Source organism: Calonectris borealis, chromosome 1, assembly GCF_964195595.1.
Source record: "Calonectris borealis chromosome 1, bCalBor7.hap1.2, whole genome shotgun sequence".
Taxonomy (NCBI): domain Eukaryota; kingdom Metazoa; phylum Chordata; class Aves; order Procellariiformes; family Procellariidae; genus Calonectris; species Calonectris borealis.
This window is the reverse complement of record NC_134312.1, coordinates 219,008,556-219,025,143: the sequence shown is the minus strand read 5'-3', so window position 1 is coordinate 219,025,143 and position 16,588 is coordinate 219,008,556. Positions and strand designations below refer to the sequence as shown.

At 40.0% G+C, this 16,588-nt stretch overlaps 1 protein-coding gene across 9 annotated transcripts in view; it reads left to right on the top strand.

The window, feature by feature from the left end:
• Positions 1-16,588, top strand: part of C2CD3 (C2 domain containing 3 centriole elongation regulator) — a 52,587-nt gene that overhangs the window by 6,001 nt on the left and 29,998 nt on the right. For 8 of the 9 annotated variants that reach the window (XR_012672094.1, XR_012672095.1, XR_012672096.1 and 5 more), the window contains exons 8-20: positions 615-804; positions 1,168-1,328; positions 2,575-2,805; positions 3,278-3,390; positions 5,247-5,365; positions 6,364-6,486; positions 8,578-9,045; positions 10,239-10,390; positions 11,584-11,827; positions 12,398-12,581; positions 13,388-13,568; positions 15,214-15,386; positions 16,331-16,451. Coding sequence is in view for 5 of the 9 variants with exons in the window: in XM_075140418.1 (XP_074996519.1) it covers positions 615-804; positions 1,168-1,328; positions 2,575-2,805; positions 3,278-3,390; positions 5,247-5,365; positions 6,364-6,486; positions 8,578-9,045; positions 10,239-10,390; positions 11,584-11,827; positions 12,398-12,581; positions 13,388-13,568; positions 15,214-15,386; positions 16,331-16,451 (2,460 nt within the window). In the remaining 4 variants the exon portion in view is untranslated. The remainder of the gene's footprint in view (positions 1-614; positions 805-1,167; positions 1,329-2,574; positions 2,806-3,277; positions 3,391-5,246; positions 5,366-6,363; positions 6,487-8,577; positions 9,046-10,238; positions 10,391-11,583; positions 11,828-12,397; positions 12,582-13,387; positions 13,569-15,213; positions 15,387-16,330; positions 16,452-16,588) is intronic. The other variant, XM_075140419.1, reaches the window with a different exon arrangement.

Below are 16,588 nucleotides of genomic sequence, written 5' to 3'. Positions count from 1 at the left end.
ATAGAAAACCCTTAAACCAAACAAAACCCAACTTGCTCCAACCATTTTCTAAAGATACTTCTATTTACCTACTCAGACATAGTTGGTATTTATTTTTTGTTAAAATAAACTGTCTTTAAGTATTACTGATATCTTAAAGCATTCCAAAAGTTATAAAGTACCTATGGATAAATATTATAGGTAGATATTAATAGATATATTTTACAATGAGAGTCGTCAAGCACTGGAACAGGTTGTGGAATCTCCAGCTTTGGAGATACTCAAGAACCGACTGGACAATTTCCTTATTTGCATCCTCTACCTTTGAGCAGGGGTTGGACTAGATCATCTCCAGAGGTCCCTTCCAACCTCAACTGTTCTGTGATTCTATGGATATATATACACACACGCTGTTCTCACATCGGGTCCAGAGATACGAAAACCAAGATAACCCATCAGGTTGGGTCACGGACATGTATTAGGTTGGGCATAGCGCTATGTAAGCACAGTTTGGCTGTATCTGGAGCCAATATAGCACAAATCCAGCATAGAATAGACAGCATTGTCAGAATTCATAAGACATTGACTGCAGAACTTGGAACGCTAAGTTATGTTTCTTTCTTTTGTGTCCACAGTGCTGATTTATCTCCTGTGCATTTCTGGGATCAGACGGGTTCCCTTTTGGATTCTCTCTCTCTTGGGAGTGAGGTGCTTGACAGTGATCTCAATGATCCCCATTACGACCAGAGTCTGCTAGAGAGTCTTTTTTACACGGCTCCTGTAAGTGGAGAGCAAAAGGAAGGTGCTTCACAGGTAGTCTCTAAGGTGAAGAAAATCAGAAGTCTGCATCAAAAAAAAAAGGCTACAGATTTCAGTATTAGTAAGGCTTAATTAGCATTAAGTGTCATACAGAAGCTTGTGAGAACATTGCTTAAAATTAGTATTACTAAAAGAGTACTATTAAGACTACAAAGTCAAGCAGTGAGTTTGGAAATTGCTAGGATAGTGGCTGTCCGTGAAGACTGTTTTTTTTTTAAACCTCTGAAAAATTTTGATACAATTTTAATTGTTTTGAATTATGCAATCCGCAAGTTGTTCTTCTTTTTTCTTTATGTATCATGACCATTATGTATCTTTCTTGACAATGCCAGTTAACTTCTTATTTTATGTGTGTTATTTCTGTTTCAGAAATCTGATTCCAGTTTAAGTGATTTCCTCAGTGATGATGATGTTAACACCTCCAAAAAAGTAAGGAAGACAGAAACTCTCAAGAAAGCTGATCTAGTGAATCCACAGAAGGATTCTCATGCCTTTGATCAGGATCAGAAGGTGACAGAAATTAAACAGAGGTAAATAGTTACATTAGAGACTTGTTTTGCAGCATCTTGCTCATTGTAAGTTAGTATTAGCAAGAATCACACTATGTTATCGTATTCCATCATTATCACACAATTCACTGAATAACCATTTTGGTGGGGAATTTTCATAGCATCTCTGGGAATGATGGAGCATCAGCATCACCCAGGAATTGCTATATGTCATTAAAGAAACTATTGAGGTGCAGTTAGTTAAAATCACGACTTTGCCAAAAATGCAATAAGCCTAGTAATAACGTTTTGAACTGTGGAAGCAGAAATGTTAAGGCCTGAGCGGGCCTCTCAACTGAACTCTTGCCCTGTCTCCTCAAACAATAATCGCTGTATAACCTTCATGCTAAATCAGTGCTGAAAAAAAGCAGACTCCAGACCAGCTTTGTGCAGTTCCGTAGCCTTATGTATGTAACAGACATGAAATAACTCACATCCTATTATCTGTCTTTGCACAATGTCTCTAAGTGTATAAAATTTGTATCTGCTTTGCAGGGACAGAGTTCACATCAACAGAGTCTGTTTCTCTGCTGATTTGTGTTCTCTCCTATAGCTATAGTAACTAAACTTCTGTTCTCACCTGATCTAAATTGTATTCCTTTTTTTCCATGACAGAACCAATAAAACTGTGTCCCTAAAAATCCAGTTATCAAGCTTTACTTGTACAATACCAGCTAGTATTAAGATTTTATGACTTTTTTTTCCCTTCTAATTCTGCTCCAAACAATTATTTCTGAAACTTTTCTTACAAATACTGCTATTTTTACATTCAGGTAAAATTCATATCTCCAGAGATACCAACACAAAACCATTAACAAGTCAAGTCTTACAAATAAAGTGCAAGTGAGATTTTAAATTATGACAAAAATCCTGTTGCTGTTCCTTTGCAGCCGTGACTTGTCCATGTGTGTAACTGTATCTTCTCCCTTTTTTTGTATATGAAGCTTTTCTTTCTGAAGAGTTAGACTGTAAAAGATTTTTTCAAAACTCCAACAATGTGGAACATGCACTTTTTTTTTTTTTTCAGTTATGTAGCCTAGATATTGTATATTGTAAGATTTCTGTTACGAATACCACCAAATTTGTTGTAAAAAATACATTTAAAAATGTGCATTTTAATGAACCATGGGCAGTTTTTAAATAAAATCCCACCAAGCTACAATTTTCCCCTCGTGTAGTTGTGTTAAGAATGTTCGTGTAGTCCTGATTCTCAGTTTTCTCTCTTCAGCGGCTCTCCTACTAGACCACTTGCTCCTCCAGAAGATCATGCAGAAGATCACACAGAAGATCACACTCATGTCACATCCTTGAGTGCAGACAGGTTGGCATTGCTGGGCCGAATACACCTAGCCAGAGTCATCATTGAGAGCTTGAAAATCCCTCCTGAGAGCATCCAGATTACACCAAAAAAGAAAGGCTTAATGGGGAAGCCTCCAAGGCCTGCATCAGTTAATAAGTGGTAAGGAGGATTGTTTCTCACCAGCTTGTTACTTATGCCTTGGAGGTAGGTTCCTCTGAGGTCTGTTGTGTAGTCCAGCTTACCTAAGCTCTCCAGGCTTCTGAGGTCTTCCCTTTTCTCTGCTGCTCTGAGGAAATTGTATACCACAGACTTCCGAGAGTTAGAGATGTGAATAATTTATCCGGATGCAGGCTCACTTCAGGCTGTGCTTTTTCTGGGATTTTGGGGAGGTACAAATGTGCTTTGTGCTTGGCAGTACCTTGAAAACAAAAGGGTGTTTTTTTTTTGTGGGGGAGAATCTGACATACGTGTAATCTATTGAAAGAATTCATAAAATAGGTAGTCAATTATTCTAAAAAAATAGAGTAACTTATTAAATTGTGAATATGAAACTTGCCTGCTATGTTCAGTTTCGTTATGTACATTAGATTTTTGATGGATTGTGATCATCTATTCACTTTTTTATTCATAGTACCTTCTTTGTTGAGTACCACTTTCCTGTGGGAGCCTCCAAGGATGAAAAAGGACAGGTCTCCATAACAACAGAAGTAATTCGAATAGCTTCACGTAAAATCACAGATGATGGTAAGAGCATTGTTTTTCCCCCTTGTATTTAGTTTTGTTGACTTCTTCATCTCTTAGAAATTATTTAGTAGCATTTTCTGTGTATTTTCTTTGCTGCCTGAAAAATACAGTATGATTAGTGGCACCTCTACCAACAGAGTTGCTGTGCTGCAGGTAGTGGAACGCTCCTCTCAGGGAGGAGGAAGCCAAGAGATTTTTTTTTTTTTTTGCTTCCAAGAAGTAGTCATATTGGGATTTTCACATTTCTTTTCCAAAGGACATAACAGCAGGTCAGTAAGCCCATTCCTTCATTTCAACATAAAACCAATATCCTTTCTGCAAAAGTATGAAGATGATAAAGTACTTTTAGAAATATCAGAAATACTTATATCTTGAATAAATAATTTTTCCAGATGCTGAAGTATGTCACATAACATCTGCAAGAGCTCAGAGAGTCTGCTGAGTCCAAGAGATCTTGACAAGTCCTGTGCTCAAATCAGTAGACGTTAGTCTCTTTACTGAGAGTCACCAGTGTTCATATCTCTGAGAACAATTTAGGGTACGTTTCTGTCCTCAGTGAGCAGAGAATGCTGCATGAGCAAGATCCTCTCTGCCCAGAAACTGGAATTCCAGGGTGACTTTCAAATGCCTCTCCCGTACGGTCATTCATTGGCTTTGCATCTTTCTGGGTGGCACTTGAGGGATCTGAGGGTAATTCTGAGTTCTTTTGTGTATTCTCCATCAGTGTCCAGACAAAACATCTAATTCTTCTGAACCTGAGCTCTTTGTAATACAAGGAGAATAGAGTCTCCAGCACTTTGTCTTGTGTAATTAGATTCCAGCTCTTTGGCACCTAGAAAAAGAGATAAGGCTGAAAATAATTTGAAGAAGTCATCTAGTCAATCCACCAAGCTTTCCTGAGAGCGGTTTATCTCATTTATTAAAGATGCCCAATGGGAAAAATTCCATAACCATCCCAGGCAAGCTTTCGAAGCTGCGCTTCCTGTTAGAAAAGTTTCCTTATGTCTAACCTGAGTTTTTGCCATCACAAGAATACTTACTTTATCCGTTGTAAATGTGCAAAACGTCCTACTTTCAACACTGTTGTACTTCTCTTTGTTCTTCTCTTTTCTAGAGTAAACACCAATTCATTCAGTCTCTTCTTGCACATACTACTTTTCTCGTGAACCCGCGATTATTCTTGCAGTTCAGCTTTGACTCTCTCAAGATATGTCTTGAAATATTTTGCTCCAAATGAGACAGGGTTCTCCCACTGAAGAAGGGAAAGTTACTGCGTGCTAGGATGACAGACACTTGGTATCAACTGCAGCCTTTAAATGCTGTTATAATATTAATTTTGTCTTGCTGCTCTCCTGCTATTTTCTGGCCTTGGAAAATGAAGAGCAGTTTACTTTGGGCTTGATGTTAATATGTAATGCAAAATGAAATGATTGTGTGTGTAACAGGGCGATCTCCACGGGAATGTTTATTTATATTCAGTTAATTTTGAATATTTGTTGCTCCTGTGAGCAACAAAAAAAAAAGAAGTAAATTACCTGCAGAGTTGTAGCATAATTTAATAGGTTGAAACCTCAAACGATTCTTGCCGAGGGTTCCAGCGACAGCCCTTCCCCCTTCAGCTCCCAGTCTTGCTTGATCTCTGATTCTGGCAGATTCTGTGCAAATGCTCTGTGTGTTTGTCTACCCTTCTCAGAAGCGCCATCGCTTTCCCCTCGTACCTTCTGAACTTCATGTGTCTCTACTCACCCTGCTTGTTCTCTGCAGAGACTGAAGATTTGTCTGTTCCTGATCAAGCTCAAAAGACAGGTTAGCTCTGAATTCAGCTGAGAGCTCACAAGTCTCTGTCTTCCTTGCAGTGGTGAAATTTCAGCAGCGGTTTGTGTTCCCTGTCCGTTTTGGTGAAACGATGATAGAGCACTGGTGGAGCTCTGACCTTGCTTTTAAAATCTACATGAGAAAAAGCACACAGAAAAAGGTACTTATTAAAAGCTGTTTATACTTTGTGTATTGAGAAGCAAAGAAATTCTTTGCATTTCTATTTCCTCCAAATACTTAAGCAGACAGCAGTGGCTTTTCTAAGTCTTCTGCAACGTTTCATTGCAATTGCTGCCATCTCGATCATCTGAGGCAAAACAGACAAAGTAACGTGGCTTGACCGAGCCACTTCTTAATTGACCATTGCCAGATATTATGAAGGGAAATGATACTATGTGCAGATACTATAAGTTTAACTAATTGCTCTTTAATCGTGTCACCCAACTAAATGATTTTCTGAGTTCAAGACTGACAGGCAAAAAAAATTGTCCTTCCCTCATCTTTAAAACTGGTGTCTTGCTGTTTAAGCATATTGGATCAATTACAAGCATTAGTCTTCAATGGGAACTTGAAGACTTGTTTAGGAATATAGAATGAGTTAATGTGGATGCAGTTGATACCATTACTCTGCCTAGGGTAAGGGGAATAGTATGGGGTGTGAGAAAGTGGTGTAACTTGTGCATTTGGAGGGGGGAAAAAAGATATCTTTCATTTGGCTAAAAATATTTGCATCATCATCTGTATGTGATGAAGTCCGTGAGAGGTGTTAACTCAGCTTATGTTTTGTTTTAATCAACACCAAGGATATCTGCCTATCTGTTCTAATAGGAACTTTTCTTTTAATGGGTGAATAAATTGCATCTTTAAGTATGGAAATTTTGCTCAGTTACTAGGATTTGGGAAGTTCATTTTTGCATTAACCTGGAACTGTTTCCTGAAGGTACTGGGAGAATTTTCCTTTTTGTTGTCCTAGTGATCCTTGAAATTGGAACTAAGGGAAACTTTCCTACAAATCCCTGTTGGTAAAACTAGTGGTATAGGAGTGGGGAGGGTGAGTGGCTGACCACGGCTTCCCAGAAGGTTTTCATTTCACACTATGCCCTTAGTTCTTTAAACCTGACAGAAATCTTGCAAAAAGGATTCTTTTTCTGCCCTCAGCCAGTGGCCATTGGCTCAGCAGCACTTGAGTTATGCAAGGTTATTCAGTCTGAGTTGCTCACTGTCAGCTGTGAAATACCTGTGGAAAAAGAGGGAGGTCAGACACAAGTTGGACCACTAAAGGTATGTGTTTTAGCATATAGAGTTTGAGTTAAATGACTTCTTGTTACTGATTTTGGCTTTTTTTTAATTTTTCCTCCTCTTTCTTTTTTCTCTTTGTTTTAATTTGCCAGGTCTTGGAGATAAAGGTTTGTAAGACCAATACAAGATAACATGAACTTCTTTTTTCCTTAGGGTTTTAGAGAAATACTTTGAACCTCCTCCAAGTCTAGGGATGTTGCTGTGTAAAGTTTCCCTGGCTGCATGGTGAAACAAGGGTCAATAAGCTAGGGCTTGGATACAGAAACCACTCTACAGGCAGATTTTGAGTGGCACGTGTTCAGGGCTGAGAGCTTTGGCTTCTGCTCCACACGTGATGTGAGCTGAGGTGTCTCCTGATGCAGAGTCCTGATGCTCCCTGTCATTGGTACCACCTTGTCACTTCAGGAGTTATTTTCTCCAGCCAAAGTTTCTACCAGCGTGCTCAACTTCTAATTAAGAGGGATTAACAGTCCTGCGCAGCCCATTTGAGGGATTTGCCAGTTCTGAGGATGAACAGCTCTCTAGATCAGCAAGTGAAGGTTTAAGAGAGTATTTGGCAATTTTACATTCAGAGCTCTTAAATTATTCCCAGAGAACATGAGCATGGACTGCTTCTGTCACTTTGTAATTCACAGGATGAGCGATGCTTTCTGTCACAGGCGCTGTGAAACTTCTTCCAAAGAAGCCATTCAGCAGAGCTGCCAGTAGAGGAGCTGCAGAAGAGCGAGACATAAAATGTAGAGGTTAGGTGTGGAAGGAGTTAACGGAAGGCAGGGAGGAGAAATGCTGTGTTGTGCAGGAGAGAATGGAGTGGAACAGGGTCTGAGAGGAGAAAAGTGGAAGAAGGTGTTGTGGGGAATTAATGAAGCAAAGTTGAATGCAAGAACTTATGGAAGGAGAAGGTAATACTTAAAGAAAACTGATTTTGGTCACCCTGTTTCTTAGGTTTCACTTACTCAGTGTAATACCTGCCTGTCAGCAATACGTGTGTGTCCAGCTATTCTGGCCAGGGCATGGAGGACACGGGATGTCAGCTGTTGAGTCCACTTTGCGTTTCTTGGGTTCTTTCTGACAGATGGCCTTGAACTCCTCATCTTTGGACGTGTTCCTTATACCCTTTAGGAGTAGATACCGTCTGGGACCTCTTGCCGCAATCTCCTGTCTCATGCCTCCTAAGTCACAGGCAAAATTCTTGAGTCTGATTACTTTGTTTTCCTTATTTGGGCATTTTATGGCTCCAATCCTTTTCTTTGTCCTCTTACCTTATCTTCTGGGCTTCAGTTTGTTCCTTCCCTTCTTGCTGTGTTGTCACGTGAATAAATCCAGCAGATCTGTGATGCTTTCTAGCAATCAACACTTGCAATTCCTTTAACCCTTGTTCTGGTGTTTCTTTCATTGCTTTCACACACATGTTTTCCTTCATACTAATCTAACTATTTCTCTCGCAAATCTTGACAACATGAAGAGACAATTCAAACATAGGACAGAGTGTTAAAAAACAAAACAAAAGCCAAAAAACCCAACTTCAAAAAAAAGAAGACAAATGCAGTGGAATATGTAGACCATTGGAGAGAAAAAGAAGGAGCTAACAGAAGGGAGAGGAGTTAGGGATAGCTAAAATCAGCAGGGAATGTAAAAGTGAAAGTGCAGTGAAAGAAAACATTTAGAGAGAAACACTTCTTTTTAATAATTTTTCTCAAGCGGCAAGTGCTGTAGCAAAGTGGAGCAAATGGCAGTTGTGATACTTTGTCACAGTACTTTTCACCTTGGCTAGGTAGGTGTTCATTTTTCAGTTAGCTTTGTGATTGGTTTTAATTTTTTCCTTTATTCAGCTGTAATTGTATGTTTTTGTACTTGAGTTACTGCTTTATTTGATAAAACCGCATGTAGTTTATTTTGCAGTGACAGTTGTAGCTTGTAACCAGCACGTGTCTAAAGGTAAGCCTTCTGGGTGATGATCTAACACAGTTCTTGAACAAAACATGCAATGCATTTTCCTGAGTTTACGTTGCAGTCTCTTGTCTCTTCTGGGACACATCTTCTGATCAGCCCGCCTTGCCTTGCACGATGCAGGTATCCTTAGAGCTCGCAGCCGACAACAAAGACTTCACTCGCACCGCTGCCAGGCCAGCTATGGCTGTGCAACGAGTCCCAGCTCATGCTCTAAGAAGTCCCCGGCTGGAATTCCAGGAGGCCAACAGGAAGAGTGTAAACGCAGAAAGCCCTTCCTGCTTGAAACTTAACAACTACAAGGACTCACAGAAGACAGGACCAGCCAGCATAAACGTCCTGCAGCCACCGCAGGCTGTACCAACCTCTGTAGCCCGTAATCTGATGACACAAATAACTGCATCTGAAGAGGATGGGTTATTACTGCACGTGCTGTTGATGGTGCCTGATGGAAAGGATTTTGTTGCTGAAGACTATGGGCTCCACAGTTCTTGTAACGTGTATTTAAACTGCAAGCTGCTCAGCACTGAGGAGGCAACGAGATCTGCTGTCATATGGGGCACAACACAACCTGCCTTTAATTTTTCTCAGGCAAGTCACAAGTCTTCTGTTTAACACTGATTGAAATGTGCTATTCCACACTGACAAACACATGTCAAAGATAAGTTACTTTTACATATGTAGGAACTTCTTTGCTTGGCTCTGTCCAGTATATTAAAAGTATTTTCAGTATTATTTTGGCTTCATTGCACAGTTTGAAATGCAGTTCCAAATAATAAACAAGACTTTTGAAGCACAAAAGAAAAACAGTCAGAAAAGTTTAGGTTAAAACTGAAAAAAAGTTGACTTCTCCTTTCTTCCGTTTGGGCAAGAAAATGTATTGTTGATGGCATCCTAATATGTAGATGTAGAATTGTTTTGTTTGTTCCATTGCCCCACGTTCTTTTTCTTCTCAATGGATAATCAGCACGGAAGTGTGGATTACTGTCCTAATATGGGCCAGAGCCTTCCCCCGGCAAACAGCAGAATTTCAGGCATTTAATAATGTTACGAGTTTGTAATTTTTTTATGGGCATTTTTCTTTGGAAATGTCAGGCTGCTCAAATGCATTTGTTTTACTTGTAACAATACCTAGTGATTTGTGAGACTCCTTATTCTTCAGCTGAAAGAGTTAAATGTAAAACATAGCAAAAGACATTTGAAACAGTTGTCTGAAATGATTTATCCGTTGTTTAGTAAACAGATGTTTAAAGATAAAAGCAATGTTTTTTAAGATAGCATATGATCTTATCTTAAAATTTATCTAAATTGCATTTATTTTCCTGGCTAGCTCTTCTCCAAGCTTACCAATTTTAGAATCATAGAATCATAGAATCCTTAAGGTTGGAAAAGACCTCTAAGATCATCGAGTTCAACCGTGAACCCAACACCACCATGCCCACTACACCATGTCCCTAAGCGCCTCATCTACATGTCTTTTAAGTACTTCCAGGGATGGTGACTCCACCACTTCCCTGGGCAGCCTGTTCCAAGGCCTGACCACTCTTTCAGTAAAGAAATTTCTCCTAATGTCCAATCTAAACCTCCCTTGGCGCAACTTGAGGCCATTTCCTCTCGTCCGTTTTCTGAAACTTGTTAGGCAAACATGTATTTGATTTTTAATTTCCATTTGTAAAGAGCACAATTCTGTAGACTGGAATAATGTAGCGTTACCAGAGTGTTCTATACTTAGCCAATAGCTTCCAGTGTATTCTGTGTACTAATTCTGCGTTAAACTCTTTCAGGTGATGCCTTTTTCATTGACTTCCAAACACTTGGAGCGGCTGAAGAACAACGTCATGGTAATTGAAGCATGGAACAAGATGGGAAGCCCTGGCTGTGACAGACTGCTAGGATTAGTGAAACTTCCTCTGCATCAGTTTTACGTCTCATTCAAGTAAACATCTTTGTTCCGTATTTTATTGGGTTGGAATATATCCTAACTGATGCTCAGAGAAAGAAGGGAAGGATGGTGTCTGGGGTTTGTGTGGGAGGGTTCTTAATCATACTTTATAGCAAAAGGCATTTTTGCCCTGCCAAGCTTCCTCTGGCACTTTCCTACACTGAGCAGTATACGGGTAAGTTACACTGTCCTCGTACAGAAATACGAGTATGAGAACTAAAGACACTGTGCTGCATCAGGTTTGGAGCCAGGTTAACTTGTGGTCCTTGGAAGAGTAAAACTATAAGAGATCAAAGTGATTGCACAGGAAAAGTAAGTGTGGCTTTCCGTTGGTGATTTTCCAAGGTGACGACTGAGTGATTTTGTTCCTGATTATGCTCTGCATAGATCCCATTGCTAGGGATGCTGTCAGTTTGCACAGCACAGGATAATGTTTGTGGTATCAAAAAGGTCTCTAAATGCTTCACGTTTTAGTTGTCGTCTTATCCAATGGGTCTCTCCAGAGCTCTTTGTTCTTTTTGGTTCAGTGTTTTGGCTTCTTGCTCAGTCATGTTAACCTGCTTAAAGCAATTTAAATCAGTGGAAATACTGGACAGAAGAAATTCCTTCTGATGCAAAAGATTAATTCCTTTTATTTTGGTCAAACTAGTGACAGGTGGAAATTAGATGGTACTGGAACTGACTGGCCGTTACTTTGTTAATTATTAGTGTGTCATTTGTATAATTTTTTCGGTAATCCACTGTAGTTTACTTGTGTATATCTGCCGTGTATTTTTAGAGTTTTTTACATTTCTCTGGGAGACTGTCCCAGTTCTTTCTTTTCTTCCTGCCCAAGTCCATCCCCGAAGGCACATAACTGCCTCATAAAACTATAATGTGGCTACAGTATATTAATAGGAGTCTTGTTCCAGTTCATCCCCTCGCTCACAGATTTCTAGGCTGGCTTATAGCTAAGGCCGTGTTAGTTTTTGGAGAACTGTGCTTTTTCATTGTTGAAAATAGCTCATGGGTCTGTGCTTTGTGAAGACTAATGTAGTTGAGATGGATTTTGGAGGCATGGAAATAGATTGGTTTCTAACTGCATTGGAAGTCCCATCTAAAATGAGTTTTGTGTGATCATGTTCATATTCAGATGGCTCATTCTCTTGCTGGGGCTTTTTGGGGATTTTTGTTTTAATCTGTTCTAGAGATCCAAAGATTTCCCACCTGCTTCTTCAAGCTCAATATCCAGTGGTTGCTGTGGACAGCTATATGCCTGTGATAGATGTTTTTACTGGCAGTAGAAGCGGAAGCCTGAGGGTCATTCTGGCGATGGGGTCAGCTGATCAAATAGTGGCACTGCAAAGGCTAAAAAATGAAGAAGGAATGGTACCTCCCGTCACACAGCGCCCTTCCCACTCTCTGGACCCTCCTCCTACAAAGCTCACAACGGTATTGTTCAGTAAATTCCCGTTCTTGCTGCTAGGGACACATGAAAAGGATTTTACCAGTGGGTTCATTAACAGACCAGTGATCCCCAATCTCTTTTGATGCTGTAGCCAATTTTGTTATAAATGATCACGTTCTATGCAGAATTATATTTTTGTACTCTTTTCTTACCAGCTTTCTCTCACCAGTCTTGACATTATTGCCCTTTTTATCACCCTCCATATCCACTGCTTCTATCTACATGACAAGTGCAGTAAAAAAAAAAACCCAAATTCTAGAAAATCTTAATTCTCACAGCCTTATTCTGTACCATACAGGTTTTGCCACTACGTTTGAGTTGGATATGTAGGAACTTTCATGCTTTTTGTGCTGTGTTTTTTGGCTTTTGCAGGAAAAAAAAAATTACTATCAGGCTTTCGATGTTTCTGTGAACTTTAGGAGCAAAATGGCAGATAGTGGTTCTGCCCCCCAGAAGCCTGTCTCAGGCTTCTTAGAATCTTATGTTCCCAGTCCTCTTGTATGCTGTTTTCTAAAGGGTCGTCCTTTCCTTGTGGATTTCCTTTGCTTTGTTAGCAGTTAGACCAAGAAGGGGAAGACCTGATGGAGCATGTGTTTGAAATCCATGTGGAGAGTGTGAAAGGACTCACTCCCTTACAGTCCACCGTCTGGGGAGAGGCTGACTGCTACGTACAGTACTATTTCCCAGTTCAAGAAGCTGGTTGTGGTGCGCTGCAAGGAACTGAATCGCATGAGGATGGTAAGTTTCTTTTATAATCCGTCCTTATTTAGAGCACTGCTGTAGTTAAATATTGTTCAGTGATGTTCTCTCTGCTTAAGTAAGAGGGTTTGTATTTCTCTGAGCTTCCGTAATGCAGCCAATGCTTGCTTTCCTCAAAAGATCTGCATACAACTGTACTTGGGCTGCGTCAGTAAATTAAAAGCCTGCTTTGACTGAGGCAGGGGGCAAAGTTCCCAGCAAAAAAAGATACCTAGTTCTGAATCTCCTCACACGGTACCTTTTTGTTAAAGATCCTGGAGGCCTTCGCCAACTGATCCTGCAAAGATGCAAGAACAGATTCGCAGGGAATACTGAGATTGTATACAGTTAAATTCAAGGAAGGCTTTACATACGCAAGCCTTTCAAGATGCTCGTTTTCATGGATACACCAAGAGAAGACTTGCCTTTTTTAGATCATTAGGATTATAAAGGAATATTTAAATAATTGCAATTGTAGAAAAGGACTCCGTGTTGATCTTGAGTGCTTTGAATCACTCACATGTATTTCCTCTGAAAAATGACAGTCAGTAACATTGTTCCATAGCAACTCTTGTGGACTATGTTGGCTTCTAGCCACATTTAACAGCAGTTTTCAGCCTGTGGCTCACAGGTTCATGGGACTGCGTGAATTGCTTGTAAAAGATTTGTGAAGTGAAACTCAGAAGAGCAAGCCCTCTGGCAGGAGGATTTAGCTTATTTTCCACGGGTCCTCCCTTCTGAAGGATTGCAAATAGGTTGAAACCCCCAAATGCCACCATTTTTAACCAACTCTGCTTGACTTGTAGGCATCAAATTAAAGCCGTTTCGCACAGCCACCACTTTGTGTGTCCCTGATCCCGTCTTTAATGATGAGCATCATCATTCTTTGTTGGTTCCTGCTGATGTCCCAGTCCAGAGACTCCTGGTCAGTGCATTTGTGGCACCAGGAGCGGCTGGAGGAGGAATCCAGTTTGAAGTCTGGTGCAGGTACAGAATAACATCCTATTCTTCGTAGATGTCACAGCAGTACAGATAGAGACATATCTGGTATTGAAAAATCTCTAGCTGTGGGATGGGTATTTAATAATAAGTGAAAAAATGATGGGCTCATCAACATTTGGTGATGAATATCTGCATTTAAGATTGCATTTAAGACACGTGAGCCTTTTTTTCCCCCCAAGAGTGCTGATTACTCTTTTCTTTTTACAACTTCATTAGAAAGTGTGTGCTCTTACTTGCTTTCTTCCACTTTGTTATCAGCACAGTGGTCTAAAAGTAGTGTTTAAATGCTTGGCACATGTAAATTTTACTTAATAGCACCCTGGCAGTATAATTTCATTGTTTTGGGTGGGTTTTTTCCCTAATACAAGTCACCGAGTATGAAAGAATATACTATAAAATGTTTGTAAGTTCAAATTGTAGTTTCTTTGGCAACTGAAACTAATGACTAGTAACGGGAAGCAGAGACCATGAAGACAGGTAGCTTTAGAAAAGCATAATTATAAAATTATGATGTGTTCATTCTGTAGTAAACAAATCAAGCTGTTTAAAAATTGCAAGTTCACATGAGAATTATTACATGCTGGATGTGTTTACGTTAATGTTGGTAATGACCAGAGCAGTTGAAGTGACCAATTGTTAGTACCTGGCATTTCAAAAACCTGCTTTAGCTCAGTTTCCTGAGGATGATTGGACTTTGGTTTAATCTCACCCTGACCACTCACTGATAGTGGCTGGTAAATTTAGGTTGTCTTGAGTGAAAGGAGCAAATTACTGAGCCGGAAGCCTTTTAAGAATTCTGTAAACATCTTCTTGCCAGTTTGCAATATTTGAGATGGAAAAAACTTACCAACAGATCCTTGTAAAGAGGAAGGAGATTAGATACTGATTGCCAGATTCCAAATCAAGAGCGTTCTCGCTGTGATGCTGTCAGCATCTTGAATTACTCCTAGAAGTGTATGGGGAAAAAGTAGAAACCAGCAGGTGTAATATCCCAAGATTTTGGGAGTACTATTCAGGCAGTGCTCTACCCAAGACTCGAACAGTCAATTAATGTTCAGGATTTGTCCCAAAATGGAAGGAGAAACACAAGGCTATAGCACTACCATGTTACTCAGTCACTGCTGCTGAAAACCCAGTGGATGTCTTTCTCCTGGTCTTCCTGTTGTTCATTAGATACAGTGCCAAAACTCAATTTAGGATGAGTCTGAAGCCAAGTAGCACAGTAAGAAACAGTCTGGAGTCATTTTTTACACTCACAAACTGGTACCACAAATCTGTTCTGCAAGTAGCATTTTTATTTATTAATGGAAATTGAGAGCGGAGAATATTTGGTGCCAGATCCTTCTCTTGTTTTTCTTTGGGATACCAATTTTGAGTAGAGTTTCTGCTAGTTGACTTGCTATGACCAGTGCAAAAGCATATTTGTAGCATTACCTACTTGAGCACTTAATGTTTTTTTTTTCCCGTGGAAATTCATTTACTTGCGTTTATCCATTAGCTATCGGGAGATTAACTAGTGTTTGAAGACACACAAATTAAAGTTGACTTATGTGCAGTCGTGAGAGAAATGATGATCATTTTGTCATCATCAGTACAGCATGATTGATGCTGCTTCTTTGTGTCTTACCAGGTATTATTACCCAAATGTCAGAGACCAGATGGTTGCCAAAGGGACCTTGCCTTTGTCACGACTGTGTGCCATGGTGACTATGCAGCATCGTGAAGAAATAGGGATACAGACTTTTAATCTTCCGTTGGTTCCCAGGACTGATTCCTCACAGGAATTTCATCTGCGGTCTTCAGGTAAGGAAGGCTTGTAGGTTTTCACTTTATGTGTAAAAGTGAAGGTCTGTGTATTTGCTGCCAAGGGAAATAAAAATATATATCTGTGTTGGAAACTGATACCAGCCATGAGTGTTTTTCCTCCCAGCTTTCACTATCACCATACCTAGTGAAGAATCCGTGATTAAACATGAGCAACCCTCGAACTCCTAACGAGTTTAAAAAAGCCCTCCCTGTGTATTGAACTGCTTAGTTGCCAAATAAGCCACAGTCCGTAGTTGAGCTTCCCGTGTAAGGTAGGAAATGGGAGATCTGAAGAAGGACTGTTTATGGTATACGGCGTGGGCAGAGACATCTTTCTGTTCTGCTGTGGTTCTTTCAAGTGATACAAACATCAGCTCTGGGAAGGCCACTGAGGAAATCTGAGACAGCTTCTTGGAAAAAATGGCCGTAAAAAAGCTGGGGCTGGAGAGGGAGTTCAGTGTGCTTCAATTATTTTATAATAGGTTAGGCATATGCAGCAGCGGAAAATCTGTATCTCTGAAGATTTTGTCACTGCAGTGCTATGAAAAAGATGTGTTGAAATACTGCAGCAGGATATTTTAAAAGTGTTACAGTGAAGGCACACATGAGGGTGCGGCTGGGTTAAAAAGCCTCTTCTGGTTTTACTATGCTGTAAATTTGCCAATGAGAAGAAGCCATGAAGACCGTCTGATCTGACCGTCAGTAGGTCAGGTTGCAGGATGCAGTCCTTAAAATTTCCTTCTGTGCCTCCTGTATCAGGCCATAACTTCTGGCTGAAATACAGCATCTTGCACGGTCAATCTCAATGGATTTCATATGGAATTATTTTTTTGCATTAATAAAGTTTTGTATTAAGAGGTATAACTAAGTATTGATTATATTGGATATAACTCTATAAAAAGCTGACCATTTCTTTCCCTTCTTTCTTTCATTTAATCCAGGCTTGCTTGATGTGAGTGTGAGATACCAACGATCCGTAAAAACAGCAGCAGGAATAACTGCTCAAGCTGTTTCTCTTTCTGTACAAATACACAGAGCAGCTGGTTTGCAAGCAGCAGCTAGGTAAGGCCTAATTCTAAAAGGAAGATTCTTTTAAAATAGCTTTATCTGGAGGCAGCAGGCTGAGACATTAGATTAGAACAAATTGTAACTGGCTAACTTTCCATCTGTAGAGACCGAGATGCAAACTGGGTTCTGAT